This window comes from Podarcis vaucheri (genome assembly GCF_965113315.1).
Source record: "Podarcis vaucheri genome assembly, chromosome: 1".
NCBI classification, from domain to species: domain Eukaryota; kingdom Metazoa; phylum Chordata; class Lepidosauria; order Squamata; family Lacertidae; genus Podarcis; species Podarcis vaucheri.
The window spans coordinates 134,665,604-134,681,346 of NC_138759.1; the positions used below are offsets into that span (position 1 = coordinate 134,665,604).

Below are 15,743 nucleotides of genomic sequence, written 5' to 3' on the forward strand. Positions count from 1 at the left end.
TGCCATCTTCATCACTGCTCAGGATTCTTAAAAGTGTTCACTGCAAAAGATTTATGTAAGTGCAGTCTTTCATGTCCTGGGTGCATTTAGCAGTCTACCAGCTCCCTAGAGATGCAAGTGACAGAAGAGATAGACAGAAAGCCTATTTCAAGAGTTGGTTGCAGCAAACGAGGCCTGACTCCTGCCCTGGAGAAATCTAAAGTGACGAATAAACCCATCGTAAATTATCATTAGCGTTGCTGAGGATGAATAACCGGGGTGGGGAGGCTGTTTTTAAAACAGTATTATTTACAAAGGTCAAATGCATTTTAGAACTTAACAAGAACAGCGTTTACCTTTTCCACTTGGTGTTACTTCAATCCATCCGGACAGTGTCTTCAGAGGTGACAAAATATCATTGAGAGTATTTACCAGGACAGGTGTGCGGAACTCGGAAGGACTGAATACTAGGGATGGTTCGTAGGCAATTTGTTCTAGTTCAGCACGATCTGCTTTTCGGGACCCAACAGCCAGGATGAATATGCGATTCCTTTTCACTTCCTGTGCTGGTTCGGCAACATCATCTTGGGACTTGCCACCAGTAATAAGGACCAGCATTGATGGTATGCCTTCATTGATCCTGCTTCCAGCAGCGCTGGTGAATAAGTTGTCTTTCACATACCTCAGGGCAGAGCCGGTGTTGAGTACAGCACCACCCATTGGCCTTATTTTTCTGACACTTGCAAGGACATCTTTTCTGTTCTGGAAGGTATTGAAATAGAACTCGGGTCTTACAGTTTCTGCATATTGTGCCACTGCAACTTGAACAAGGTCCGGTCCAACTTCCAGTTTCTGGATGATTTTGGCCACAAAATCACGAATTGCATTAAAAGGAGCAGTTCCCAAGGCTGCTGTGCCATCTATCAGGAAGACTATGTCCCTCCTATTGACTTCAACAACTGCAAGCAACAATATACAAACATATAATCAGCAGCATTACTTACTTAACTCGTTCAATCAATTCCTTATCACTACATACCTTCTAGGGGCTATATCTTACAAAAGGCGTCTTTCTTTTTTGTCGTTCCCCCCCACCCCCACATTTGTTTATGCTGAGTTATACTGAACTGTATTGTAATTCAAATGTACTAAATCCAAATGATCATTTTTACGCAAGGTTTTAATAGTGCTGCAGAAGATCCCTCTGCAATAGTCACACAGTCAGTTCAGGGCTCTGCACTATGAAATAAGGATGGTAAGAAGAGCTCTGTTGTGTCAGATCAATGGGGGGTCACTAGGCCTGCACCCTGTTCCCAGCAGAGGCCAATCTGATGCTTTTAGGAAGCTTGCAGGTAAGACATGAAGGCAATAAGCCTCTGGAACAGGTCTCCTCCCTTTTTGCTATGGAGCTGCCTTTCCTTTCCACAAACCTGTCTTTTCCCAACGATGTACCAACTGTGTTGCCTTTGCCAACCATCTGAAGATATCAGACTCACTGCCCAGCCCTGCTCTTCTCAGGATGGACCACCACCTCCATTTATATACCTCCAGCCTCGATACATCGGCCCAGTAAACTGCCCCACCCCCAAGCTCCCTCCCGGGCCCTCCCCCATCTTCTTTACCAGCCCTGATCCCACCCCCACCCCCCAGCACCAGGGAGATGAGGACATGAGCCCATTGGCACAACATTTGCTTCATAGCCAGAACTTCCATGTGCTCATCTGAAACACTTCTTCCCTCCTGGATTTGCTAACGCGGCTCAACTGGGCAATTGGATTCTATAACAGGAAAGTGACTAGAAGGGCCAGAATCCAGTCCAGGAAACTTTTTTTAAAAAAAGTTATTTCTTCGATCTTTCAGTGTCCATGCTTCTTATTTTTTAAATGGAATTAATCTGTCTCCTAAAACTAATGTGGTAAAGACTTTACTACTCCTACAAAGCAAAATGAACTCAGCACCCAATAGGGAGAAAGCTAGTATGGGGTAAACTACGGGTGGGCGTGTGTGGTTCAGTACCATACAATGTACAACAAGACATAATGAATCAAAGTCTAATTAAGTCAGTAGTAATTCTGGAGCTGTGACCAGCAGGGCAGGGTTGCTTGAATTCAGCCTTGAAATTCACCATAATTCACTTTAGACCAGTTGCGGGGTTGAAATGTTTGGGGAAGAAAAAAAGTGTACCATGTAAGACCAGAGAGTTCTGTTCCTAGACAAAGATAGGTCACAACCCCTCTTTTCTGTGACGGAGGAAGTGAAGGTTCTTCTCTTCCTTTCTTTCTCTCACTTCATTTCTCGCTATATAACTGACGAGGATGGACATGACTAAACTTGCTCCAAGTTCAGACTACGTGTTTGAAACTATATGCCGTATTTTGCACAGAAGAGTAGTCTACTTGTGTTCTCCTTGCTGCTGCATGGAATAATGCATGAACTAGACCTTTGGATTTGGTAAGCAAAACATCTAAAACTAACTTAAGAGTGCATGGTCCGTTCAGTGGAGGAAGAGCTTTAAAGCAGACTAAATGTCTGAGGATTACAGCTCTGATGAGGAATGGTGGGAACCTTCCCCTCTTCCTGCTCCTGACCAGGATCCTGAAGCTGCCCAGGAACAGTGGAGCAGCATAGATTTAGAGAACTGGTTTGCAGAGGGACATAGTTCGGAAAACAACAGGTGGGCAGAGCTGAGCGGGGAACAACTAGGAGAGGCAGAACAGGAAGAGAGAGAGATAACGGACTCCCCTTCACTAGAAAGTGTTCAGCCTTTATCTCCAAGGGCAAGGAGAGCTGATAAGGTTGCTATGCAGAAGGCTCAGTGGTTGTGAGATCAGGTTGCAAGAAGGAGGAAGTGATGAAGATGACTCAGGGGGAAGTCAGAGGGAAGCTTAATTGGGAGCACCTTTATTCCGAGAATGGCTGCGTTGTTCTTTTGCTCTGATCATTAAACACTCTTAAACAGGAAAGGGACTCTAATTTCTTTGTTCTGCTGATGCACAGCTGGGGGGGGGTGCGTTTCTCCGAAGCCTGACACTAAATGGGATATGCAAAAGGGTTTAACAACCTATATTCCATGCTATACCACTGCTTTATTCCTTTTTTAATGCTGCTGGGGGGTCTCTCCCACTGGAGAGATGTAAAGCCCCATGTTTTGAATCTAAGTGCTCAGCTGATTCTTTTATTAATTACCCACATATGGGTCAGCTCTATTTCCCCTCCATAGTTTTATTATCACAAAGGCTTTCAATCCGAATTCCTCGAAAATGACTGGTAACTAGCAGAAAACGCTCCATACTGTCCACAAGGAGCTCAAAATACAATTTTAGCAAGTTATGTGACACTATGCCTAATGTAATATTAATTAGAGCAGGGAAGAAGTTCTCACTGTGATATGATCAAGTGATATCAAGTGACAACTCAGGATTTAAAGTTTGCTCAGGGTCTTCACTAACAACCTTGTGTAAATACCATTAAAAGGTAAAGGATGCCTGACAGTTAAGCCCAGTTGTGAACGACTCTGGGGTTGCGCTTTACTGGCTGAGGGAGCCGACGTTTGACCGCAGACAGTTTTTTCTGGGTCATGTGGCCAGCATAACTAAGCCACTTCTGGTGCAACGGAACACCAAAACCAGAGCAGCACATGGAAACGCCATTTACCTTCCCGCCAGAATGGTACTTGTTAATCTACTTGCACTTTGACATGCTTTCGAACTGCTAGGTTGGCAGGAGCTGGGACCGATTAAATACCATTATGGCAACTTGCATTGTGAATCTACAGCAAACACATTATACCTGTGAATTTCAGGTGATTAGTCCTATGACTAGTGTTCACTGCAGAGACAGAGAAAGACTGCAATATAAGCCTATGTTCCACATAGAAGGGCTTGCAGGATTATAACTAGTGTGCTTAGAGGACCAAAGTAGTGAAAAATCAGTTGCACCTTTGCACTGATTTAGTAAATACTAGTTTTCTGTGAGGTAGAAAATTCAGTTTTCAGGCATTCTTGCAAAGGAACAATTTCTTTGACACAGAAAAATAGAAAAACACATTCCTGCAAAATTTTAAGAAGTTGCCTTATACTGAGGTACAGCCAGTATCTATACAGCAATGGTTTCAAACAGGCATCCTTCCTAGGCTTACTTTGTTGTTTAATCTGGGACCTTTTGCATGGAAAGAATATGCTCTACACTGATCATGTTAGAATCCCATGTTCCATGTATATGCAGGAAAGTTCTGCCATGTGAATCCTCATCTGAAGCCTGAAGTGGGCCATCTTAAGGTTTACCATCTTTGTGAGAAAGAGACCATAATCTTTCTATCAGTTTACTTTTCAGTTTAAAAGCCTAGGAAGGATCTATGCATGTTCCCTAAATGTGTGAAAACAAACTGTGCCGTATACAAAGAAATCTGGAGTCTGAAGGCGGCTATCTCAGCATGATGGTCTACCCAAGTTCCTCCCTGCCACTCATCCTGGAACTCTGGGCTGAAGTCCAATCAACATGTAGACAACACTGAACTCCACCTGTTGTTTCCATTGTCCAATCTCAGGCAGGCAGAGGAAGTTTCAACTTAATTCAGACAAGACAGAAGGGATGTTGCTAGAGTACGGTACTAGCAGTCTAGGTCAGGTGAGTGGCCCCTTCTAGATGGGGTTTCACTCCCCTTGTAAAATCAACCTCACAGCTTTGGGCTGGGGGGTCTCCTGGATCCATATCTTTCTCTGGATGCCCAGAGTTTGTTACTGGAGATCTTTTTCTTTCCTTTTTTAAAAATCAGCTTCAGCTCGTTTAACACCTGCAGACTTTCCACACCTGATGGAACTATGCATTTTAACTTCCACTGCATATTACTAGCTTCCTCTGCTTTGTCCTAATGGTTTATATAATTTCACTAAAAGACACCATCATTTTCTATACAGAAGCAGAATAGATTCATTATTCTTTGGGGGTAAATTTGTAAATTCCAGGTTGTATCTGAAATCATCTCTACGTTGCAAAGGCATTGTAAATTATACTAAACTATACTTTAAAAAACTTATTCTAGAAAGTTCTGATAAATTGATCCTTGAATTAGAATAATCTAGTCCATCAATATACAAAACCAGCATTTTTTTCAACTGAAATCTCATCTCAAATACGCTTGACCACTTTGATTTGCAGAACTGACACTTTTCTAAGTGCCACATAATGTTTGTTCCACACTTTTAAGGAATCTAGAGATGGGAAAGCCTGGAAAAAAACTGGAAAAATTGGGGGGGGGGGACCAGGTTTTTTTAAAAAAAATATATTCCAAAACTGTTTTTTTGGGGGGGGGGGAGAATGGGCAAGGAAGTGTGTGGAATATTCAAACTATATCAAATTGGGTTTTGATTTTTTTACAATTTTTCTGGGGGGAAACGGCTTTGGAAAACCCCCAGAAAAACCTGGTTCCCCCCCCCAATTTTTCCAGTTTTTTTCCAGACCTTCCCATCTCCAGAATTAACAGACTAAAAATACACATTGCAAAGAAAAACCACAGATTAAAATATATGTACACCTTATATAAATTCAATAAATAAAAATAAATAAAATATGTCTGAATCGTGGAGTTGGAAGGGACCCTGAGGATCACGCAGTCTAAGCCCCAGCAGTGCAGGAATTATGAGCGCCAGGCTCTAACCAGCTGAGCTATCCAGCTCCGAGTAGGCTTGCTTTAACAAAATTGCTTTTGGCAGGTGCTGAAAGAAGTGCAGTGAAAGGGTCTGCCTGGCGCTTCTTGGCGGGGGGTGTAGGAGCAGCAACACTTGCGCCACCCTGTTGTCAAGAGCACTTTGTGGTTGTGAGATGGGAAGGAATGCCGGGGCAGAGACACAAACAACAAAACTGCCTGTCCCCAGCAGATGTAATTGGGCACTTGGGACAACTGATAGCTCCTGGGTTGGAGGAAAGTGAGGTTATGTGTATTTTAGGAAAAACACCTGAAGATTCATTTTTCGTGAGGAAGGAATACTTCGTATGACGAGGTCTGGGGACATCTAAACTGTTGTTCAAAGACCTACTATGCAACAAAGTATTCATTATTCTATTAATTATTGTACTGTGTACGGTGTAGAGTGGATGGCTTGGCATAGCCCACCCTTTGCCTTTGAGTCATGTGCAGAGACCCTCTTTGGATCATACCCAACTCTACCTCTCTTTTAAATCAGAACCAGTGAAGGTCTTGTGTGAGTGTCTGGAGGCGGTTGGAGGATGGATGGCGACTAACAGATTGAGGTTGAATCCTGACAAGACAGAAGTACTGTTTTGGAGGGATGGGGTGGGTGGGTGTGGGGGACTCCCTGGTCCTGAATGGGGCAACTGTGCCCCTGAAGGAGCAGGTGCGCAGCCTGGGAGTCATTTTGGACTCACAGTTGGACTCACAGGTCAATTCTGTGTCCAGGTCAGCTGTCTACCAGCTCCATCTCGTACGCAGACTGAGACCCTACCTGCCCAGGGACTGTCTTGCTAGAGTGGTGCATGCCCTGGTTATCTCCCGCTTGGACTACTGCAATGCGCTCTACGAGGGGCTACCTCTGAAGGTGACCCAGAAACTACAATTAATCTAGAATGCGGCAGCTAGACTGGTGACTCAGAGTGGCCACCGAGACCATATAACACCAGTCCTGAGAGACCTACATTGGCTCCCAGTACGTTTCCGAGCACAATTCAAAGTGTTGGTGCTGACCTTTAAAGCCCTAAATGGCCTCAGCCCAGTATACCTGAAGGAGCGCCTCCACCCCCATCGTTCTACCCGGACACTGAGGTCCAGCTCCGAGGGCCTTCTGGCGGTTCCCTCATTGCGAGAAGTGAAGCAGCAGGGAACCAGGAAGAGGCCTTCTTGGCAGTGGCACCCTCCCATCAAATGCCAAGGAGATAAAGAACTACACAACTTTTAGAAGACATCTGAAGGCAGCCTTGTATTGGGAGGTTTTTAATGTTTGATGTTTTATTGTGTTTTTATATGTGCTGGAAGCAGCCCGGAATGGCTGGGGAAACCCAGGCAGATGGATGGGGTATAAATTTAAAATTATTATTATTATTATTATTATTATTATTAGGGACCCCGGTATGAATAGCTCCTCTGAATCAACCAGGGTTTCGGTGTTTGAAAGCACAGCAAGAACCAGGGCATGTATGAAACTGCAAAAGTATGAACACCTTGGTCTCACAGCTGGCAGTGCTGGCATGTAGGTGCCAATAGGCCACAAGTTAAATTACTATATAAATAAAGTAGAATCTCCATGGGAGGACTGTACACATGGTTGTATACATCGAATTCAGATAGGCAGCAGCTTGACAAAATGTTGCTACAATCACAGAAATGACAGCTGTGTGTACAACCCACAGGTGGGGGTGCTGTGCCAGCAACAGATTTCAGAAGTGCTCCTACAGATGCCTGGCAGTAACACGTCATGCTCCTGAAATGCTCGTAGGTGGGTTGTTTGCCCTTGTGAACCATTTTAAAGTCAGCTAGCATTCCTATTAAAGTATTAATACTAGCACCTGTCTTTACTAGTATTAAAGCACTAACAGCACCACGCAGAATTTCTAATTCCTACAAATAAAGTAAACTTCATTTGAATATCCCTTTAGCAATCAATAACATTAAAAAGTAAGGCCTGAGGTTGCCATTAAAACTGCACAGTGTTGGTTATTTCCATCACGCACCCAAGTTTTTCCATGGAAGGGGCACCATAAGGAATCTGTTCTCCAGTGCCAAAGATCTTGTAGGTCAGCAGCGGGGCTCAGAGATCTTGCCTCTTTCCCATCCCACAGCCACACTTGACCACAGTGGCAATTGTTCCATCTGCACTTGTGCCTTTTATATACAGTGGTACCTTGGGTTACAAACGCTTTGGGTTTCAAACACTTCGTTTTACAAACTCTGCTAACCCGGAAGTAGTACCTTGGGTTGAGAACTTTGCCCCAGGATGAGAACGGAAATCGTGCGCTGGCGGCATGGCAGCAGTGGGAGGCCCCATTAGCGAAAGCGTGCCTCAGGTTAAGAACGGTTTTGGGTTAAGAATGGGCTTCCAGAATGAGGTAAGTTCGTAACCCGAGGTACCACTGTATGTAGATATATATTTTCAAAGTCCTATATGAATTTGCTACAGGAGCCTATGTAAAGCCATGATTCACTCTGACTCCAAGAGGGCTGTTTATAAGCTCCCATCAATGAGTATAAATAACTGAATGCAATACAATGGTTCATTAAAATAAAAAAATACATACCTTCTGTAAGCATGGTTGGGCCATCTAACAAAATGAGCCTCTGGGCCACTCCAACAATGTTTGGCAGTAAGAGATCTTGAAGTTCGCCAAGATTACTTGTGTCGAGGGCAGTATACACGAAGCTTCCGTCAGTAGCAATTTGCTGAAGCTCTACATTGTCAGCATTCTCGACCCCAATGCTAAATGAAAATATGCTCGCTTTCTTTATGGCCAAAATCCCCTCTCTAAGGTCATCGCTAGACTCACTGCCGCTTATCAGCACTAAGATCTGGGGGACACCCTCCTCTATCCTGCTGCCTCCGGACCGGGTGAAGTGGTTTTGCACCACATGCTCAAGAGCTTCCCCGATATTCGCTTCCTCGCCACCCGGCAGGCTAAGGGCCTTCACTGCATTTAAAATGTCAGCTTTTTGGGTGTAGCTGTTCAAGAAGAATGCAGTTCTGGGTTGATCACTATACGTCACTACCCCAATGCGTATGTGCTCAGCTCCAACTGAGAGTTTTTCAATAAAATTTGCAAGGAAATCACGAATGGCTGCGATAGCGCCAGCGCCGATGTTGTTTGATCCGTCAATAAGGAAAATAATGTCAGCAGATTCTTGTGCTTAAAAAAAGAGAGAGAGAGAAATGCAACAGGTGAAAGCATTAAACATAGTGATTCCATGCAAGTTGTTCTGACATGTTTCTTCGGAAACCAGCAAGAAACACGAATATGGAGGAACAAAACACAAGGTGGCCAAGATCAAATTGCCTGCTAGTTCTGCATTCTGATTGAATATGAATGACCAGATCATATCTATTAATTGCATAAGAACATTGTACCTGAAAGAATTCTCACATAGGTCTACTTGAGGGTTGGGGAGTGACATATTTTCATTGCATAGTTTATTACGTTTTGCATTTGTGGGCAGATGACTCCCACCTCTTTGTGCACACTGATACATGAGGCTGTGCTATACAACATCACCTTCATGCTTAAGGCATGTGGCCTTTGTAGTCGCTATCTTCTGTGACCTGGCCCATGCACAACACCTTCTCAGGCTGTGCTCTCAGGCGCATTTGGCCACCAAAAAACCAGGGAGATGAGAGAGCAAGGAAGTCCCCCTTTGTAGGCAGAAATCCTTGCAATAAGAGGGAAAACTTTACAGGCTACAAACCTGAAAGTACAAGTAAAATGGTTAAAATGTTAATCTAATGATAGATTATAAAACAACTTTAGAGCTTCTTAGAGAAATCCTGGAAAGAAGGGAATTGTGTATATCAAAAATAGATGTTCAAATGCGTTTAACAATTCCAATCAAGAATTGGCCAGGATATAAGGCAATGTTTTCAAAGGTCAAATAAGTATCACAGTATATTGACCATATATTTGTTCTTAATATTTAAGGTATGTCTACATGTTTACTAATGATATAAACACTAAAATTATTTATTTATTTTATTTATTTATATCCCACCTTTTTTTCTCTAAGGAGTAGAAAGAAAACCTATATAAATATGCTTGTAGACATGATTTATAGGAATATTGTATACAATTGCATTTCTAATGAAGACATTTCTGCTTTTATTCTTGACATACCATATGACTACTGGATATTCAATCAAGTAATGCAGAATCATGTTAAAACAAGGTGATGAAGTCAGTCATAACACAATTATCCAACCTTATATATGAGAATTCTTCCTGAATGATCAGCTGTTTTTGGATATAAGAAATGTATAATTACGTGGAACACCTCAATGGGAGGTAAGCTGGCACTGATGCGCTTATCGCAGATTAATTACCATAGTCATTAGTCAGGTGAAGTCACCCATGGCTTGCTATAATCTGAACTGTCCTAAACTAATCTGAGTGTTTGGGAATCTGACCAAAATCACTGTGTCTTAACAAATGACCCTTAATACGTCAGTCTCCATATGTGGAGTTTTCTTGTAAAACTGTTGATCTGGAACAGTGCCTGCTCTGGTTCTTTTATCCACAAGCAGCTGAATGTGGATCATGTTTAGCTTCATACAATAGACAAGCGTCCTCCGCTCACAGCAAAATTTAGTGCCCCACTATAAAATGGCCAAAACTGGGGCTGAACAGACAATACAAGAATACTACAGTATTTCATGAATATTTAAATTCATCAAGATGATTAGAGGAAAAGCCACCAAACTCTGGCATTACATTATCCTTAAAGTATATTTAGATCAAATTTGGCCAGTGTTTGCTCTTTTATAGTGACTATCTCACAGTTTAGGCTACCAGTGGAGAGAACGATGGACTCGGACCACTGAGAGTTGGCTCAGGTCACGATAGCTGATCCTGAACAACCTCACTTGTAACTTGATCTTCCTTAACTCTAGCCCTCAGCCCCCTGAGGAAGGGACAGGATACATCTGTGATGAATAAATATACTGAACATTCTGGAACGCTTCAAGTTTTCTGTTTTGCCATTTTAAGTATCACACTCTTTGTCAGCCACAAAAACCTTGTGTGCTGGTATTTACTACATGACCTGAAGGTCCCATAAACTGAAATACTGCTGATCTCAAAGAAATAGGGAGGAAGTATACATAACAGCTGGATAATTTGTCACAACTGAAATACCATTATACTGAAGTACACAATGAAGGATTAGGCTGGTGGTGGAGGGCAAATTAAAGCATGCTTTGTTACACAACTAAGCAAAGGATTGTTGGCTTAGAAAGGAAGCAGTGACTTAGTCATTAACCATGATGCAGTAAAATATGTATCAGGACAACGACAAAAGTGAACTCTGAACTGGTCAAGTAATTCATTTCCAGCATGACCAAAATCTGTCCTTTAATACAACTTTGGGAACATATCATCATGACATTTAATATGTGGAGGCTGTAAAAAGCACCTGTTGGGTTTAACATTCTATCTCAGGTAAAAAAGTATTTGTAATTGATTAAATATCATGTTATGCCTTGATATATATAAGCTTATTAAGCCAATTATATGACCATTTCTAGAAAAAGAACATTACTTTTGGATGCCGGCAACTATAGTAATATTTTTGAATGATACACCCTGTACTGTATATAGTTATATACATTCTGTGAATAACTGGAATAACCCTTGTGCACAGTTACCTTTAAGCACTGTTCAACTCATATACCATTTGCAATATATATTTCACAAGCCAGCTCTCCACGCTGGGCTCTGCCAGACCATGAACTCATATATACCACTGCATAAAGATGAACCAAGAATCTCGTGGTGATGTGAGGGCTAAATCAGAGCTTCTGCTCAGATAAGAGGATCCCACCATATTGGTTCCAATACAGATTAAACTCTGGCAGAAGGCTCTCAAAGAGACCCAGAGATGAATGTGTACTTTCCTAAACCGTTAGAGGTAAAGGGAAGATCCTACAATATGTGTTTCACATCTCTCTGCCTTCATGCTCAAGCTCTCTGAAGGACGTTATGAAGATGTCTTGCCTTGAATTGACCTTTTTTGCATGGCGATTCTTTACAGCAAGATCTGGGAATCAATTTCAATTGCTTTAAAGCCAGTGATGGAAGTCCTTCCTGGCAACAAAGGTTACCATAGGTTTCCGATATGCTTTTTAAAATTTTACATAAAAACATTAAAAATTCATTCTGATATCTAAATGGCCAGCTCATCAGTGACCTCAATGAATCTGAATTTTGCCCCATAAGATTTGCAGAAAAATGAGAGAAACATCTGTTTGCCTGTGTATCATGCAGCAATGCAATGGCGGATGATGGAGCACATAATGGAGTTAATCAGACAGGACAAGATGAGTGTTATAACCTGCATATTGCTGTCAACCTGCAACATTCAAAACATCCATTTCTCCTTTCATGCATCCCAGGGTATAAAAACAAAGGTCTGAGAAGTCCACAATGCGAGAGAATCGCTCTATCAGATTAAACTCAATAGTTTTTCACATTCAGGATTCCCTTTAAAAAATCCTTTTGCTCCCATTTCCTTCCATTTAATGAGGAACAGGAAGATATGAAGTAAGAGGAAATCTTCCACTTTGCCTGACTTCCATTTCTCTCTCTTTCATCGTAGGAGTTTCCTTGATTAGACTTGCCAGGTGTGCTTTTCTTCCATCCCTTTTATACGGCCCCTCCCCTACCTCTAGTAGTGAGCAGTAGGGGAGGGGTCCTACAAAAGGGATGGGGAGCAGGCAGAGGTAGACGGCAGCTGCCGCAGCACCTGGAAAGATTAACAGGTAAAGGGGAATCTCCAGGTGGCCATCAAGGAAACTGGGCTTGACCAGCGACATGCTCCCACTGCCATGGCCAAGGCCCACTTCCTGTGTAAACTATTGCAAATACGAAAACCACAAGGGAGCTCTTTGCCCCGCATTTCAAGCCCGTATATTACCTGAGAACAGGAAGGAGGCCACCTGATCTTGGGAAAGTCCTTGGGCACATAGATACTTTTTTTCACATAAAGTGTAGCTCTAGGAAGGCACATCAGTGGAGCATAGCTGTCAACTTTTCCCTTTTCTTGTGAGGAATCCTATTCGGAATAAGGAAATTTCCCTTAAAAAAAGGGAAATGTTGACAGCTATGGAGTGGAGGAGGGGAGCTTAAGTTTCGCGAGCAACATTCATTTAGTTCTAGTTCTGTATCTGCAGTAAATGTAAGCTAAGGTGTGCTGATAGAGTCTTGCCAGATCTTCCTTCACTGTTCTTGAGCACACCATTATCTCAGCTGCAGCAGCCTCCCTCACAAAATGTGGTTACGATAACAATCTTCTATGTAACATTTAAATGTACTTTATTAATGACCACAGGATAAGGAAGCACTTTGGACTTCATTTGTATGTGATTCTGCTTTAGAGCCTGTAGCAAAAAATGTGCCAAATTGAGCAGCCTTTGTTTTTAACCCCTCAGATGTGCAACTTAGGGCCTTTCCAGACAATTCTGGCTTTTGTTACTCAGCAGCTGAAAAGGAGAGGGACCAGGCATCTTGCGCTAACACAGCCCCCCAGTGTGCAGAGAATTTTTCCAGCACTCCCTTGAGTTACTTATCACTTGCTGTAGTGAGATAAGCAACATTCCACCCATCTACATGACACTCTGTAAAATTTTAAAATACTTTATATATCTCATACTGTAATTGTATACATTTATTATAGGTTAGGCACTCCCTGACCATAGCACTCAAGCACGGAATCCCTCGCGCAGGGCGCATGAAGGGAGATCTGCAGCAGAACTTCACTATTTTGTTATTTCTTCCTCCCATCTTTTTAATTTGATTCCTGCGGTTACTGTTGCCGGGAAAGGCCCTTGGTCCACACATCCAAATGTCTAAAATGATGGGAAGAGCACCAATTGCAACACCTCCCTTGAGTACAAGTATTGCAATATCACAGCAGAACAGCGTTACCTGTGATGTCTTTAATCACTCCTTTTGCTCCAGCCATTTCTGGAGTCATAGATGAGCGAATACTTGCAACTAAGTCTCCCACAATGCCGTGGAGAGCAGTAAAGTTCGCTAGGTTGAACAAGTGCATATCAAGGGGTTCGCTTGCTATTTCCTTTAATTCCCCTTCCACTGCGTCCTGCACTCCAATGGCAAACATGTTTACATCAGCAGATTTAAGAACAGATGACGGCAGAGCCACATCATCTTGGGATCGTCCATCCGTTAACACTATAATAACCTGGGGGGCGCCATCGCTCACCCTGCTTCCAGCAGCTTTAGAAAGATGGTTCCGAATTAGAAACTCTAATCCTTCTCCGGTCTTGGTTCCTCCCCCCATATAAGGCATGTGTGAAATATGGGAGAGGACATCTTGTACAGTATGGTATGTGTTTAACTGGAATTCTGTGTGTGGGTTTCCGCTGAACTGGACCAGACCAAACCGAAAATCGTTTCCACCCACATCTAATTGTTTTACAACATCATACAGAAACTCCCGAACAAGTTGGAAATGCTCCTTTCCAATGCTCCAAGAAGAATCCACTAGAAATATTATATCAGCAGCAGCACCGATTTTCACATCTTTAAAAAAAACACATGGATTTATGATTTTCTAGAGGCCACAGGCCAGGAGTGGGAAGTCTTGTTCTATAGTCATATACCCCGCTTGGCATAATTGGCAGGAGCACAGACCTTATGAACCCATAAACCCAATAAATTGGGGCAGGAGGAAGGGGGGGAAAGCTCATTCAAACAGATCAGCTTGCTCTTGTTGAATATATGGTACGCTGAATATATAATTTTATTCTTCGTAAACCTATGGCTGTTTCTTGCTACAGAAACTTCTTCCAAAGGAATATTCCCTAGATATGGGATTCCCTTACCTAAGCAGGACGGGCAAACACCCTGATGCGTTCATGTGTCATCCTTTCCCAATGACTTTAAGTCATACCCAAAACCTGTTGATCCAGTGGTAGCAGCTCCTGAATAGGTCACTGAAGAATACAGTGGCAGTTTGACTGTTGATTTTGTTGGCTGCATTTGTGGGAATTGAAGTTATCCCACTTGCAAGGTTAACAGCCTTATTGTAACATTGGCTGAATCCGCAAATAACTAGAGCTATAGAAAAGTCTACCCCACGTGAGCACGATGCTGAAAATTATCACACTGCACTAGTAATGGGTAGATTTTTTTGTACTGATTTAAAATGTCAGTCCTTGAAATTATTTACATGCTTCTTACAGAAAAAAATGAAACATTTGAACCATTTTTCTGAGTTTATCTGAAGACTTAGGAAGTGCCTTGCGAACCTGCTACCAGTTTTTTTAAAAAACCAAAGACCGCCTTCTTCCCTTTACATGCCTATGTAGAGACAGTGGGAACAGGAGCTGTGTTTCCCTCCCATACTGCCTCTGCTTCCATCACCAGGTTGCTTAGGCTGCAAGAATCCTTGGGAGAACTACCTCTACCACAATCACCTGGGAATTCTGCCTTGGCATTTGACTAATAAGTAGGGCAGAGGGAGGAAATGAGGGGGAAAGCGACTGCCAACTGCCACCTGACAAGTAAGCAATGACAAGCAAGTAATGGCAGAAAACAAATCACTGGAGCCGGGTGGAGGTCACAACACTGGCTTCCTGGCAGCGGGGTTCCTGCTGCTTGCCAAGGGAGGAAGAAGGACAGTGGCTGGGAGGTCAGCGCAGGGTGGGTCCACCACTGGAGTCCATTTGCCAGTGCACCCAACCTGTGCCAACCTCGGCACTTTCCTTCCCACCTCCTCCAAGTAAGCAGCAGTGACCCTGCTGCCAGAAAGCTAGCACTGTGCCTCTCCACTGCCTGCCCACCCAAGGAAAGCCACCTCTGCATAATGGGAAGCAAGGATAGTGCCTGGTGGACTGGGGTCTGGCACAGAGGGCTTTAGCGGACAACAAAGGCTGGCAGCATCAGGGAAATGTGGAAATTATTTTCCAACTGGAATTTTGATCCAAGGCAGGAAAGAATTCTGGGGTTTTAAAAGCTCACTGGAATTGCATGCCAATAATTGGTAGGAAAAAAAGAATGGTATAAAGACTTGCTACAATCACCCCTGTGCAATAGCC

At 42.9% G+C, this 15,743-nt stretch overlaps 1 protein-coding gene and 1 long non-coding RNA gene across 17 annotated transcripts in view; both read right to left on the reverse strand.

Annotated features, from left to right (window-relative positions):
• Nucleotides 1–15,743, reverse strand: part of COL6A3 (collagen type VI alpha 3 chain) — a 105,171-nt gene that overhangs the window by 67,232 nt on the left and 22,196 nt on the right. For 12 of the 16 annotated variants that reach the window (XM_082219874.1, XM_082219880.1, XM_082219873.1 and 9 more), the window contains exons 3-5: nucleotides 13,609–14,226; nucleotides 8,227–8,829; nucleotides 336–938 (exon numbers count right to left, since the gene is read on the reverse strand). In XM_082219874.1, coding sequence (XP_082076000.1) covers nucleotides 336–938; nucleotides 8,227–8,829; nucleotides 13,609–14,226 — 1,824 coding nt within the window. The remainder of the gene's footprint in view (nucleotides 1–335; nucleotides 939–8,226; nucleotides 8,830–13,608; nucleotides 14,227–15,743) is intronic. The other 4 variants (XM_082219877.1, XM_082219878.1, XM_082219875.1 and 1 more) reach the window with 2 other exon arrangements.
• LOC309525458 lies at nucleotides 3,566–7,453 on the reverse strand. The gene is made up of 2 exons (XR_014216306.1): nucleotides 6,818–7,453; nucleotides 3,566–6,679 (listed from the first exon to the last, which is right to left on the reverse strand). It is a non-coding gene; the product is annotated as an uncharacterized lncRNA (long non-coding RNA).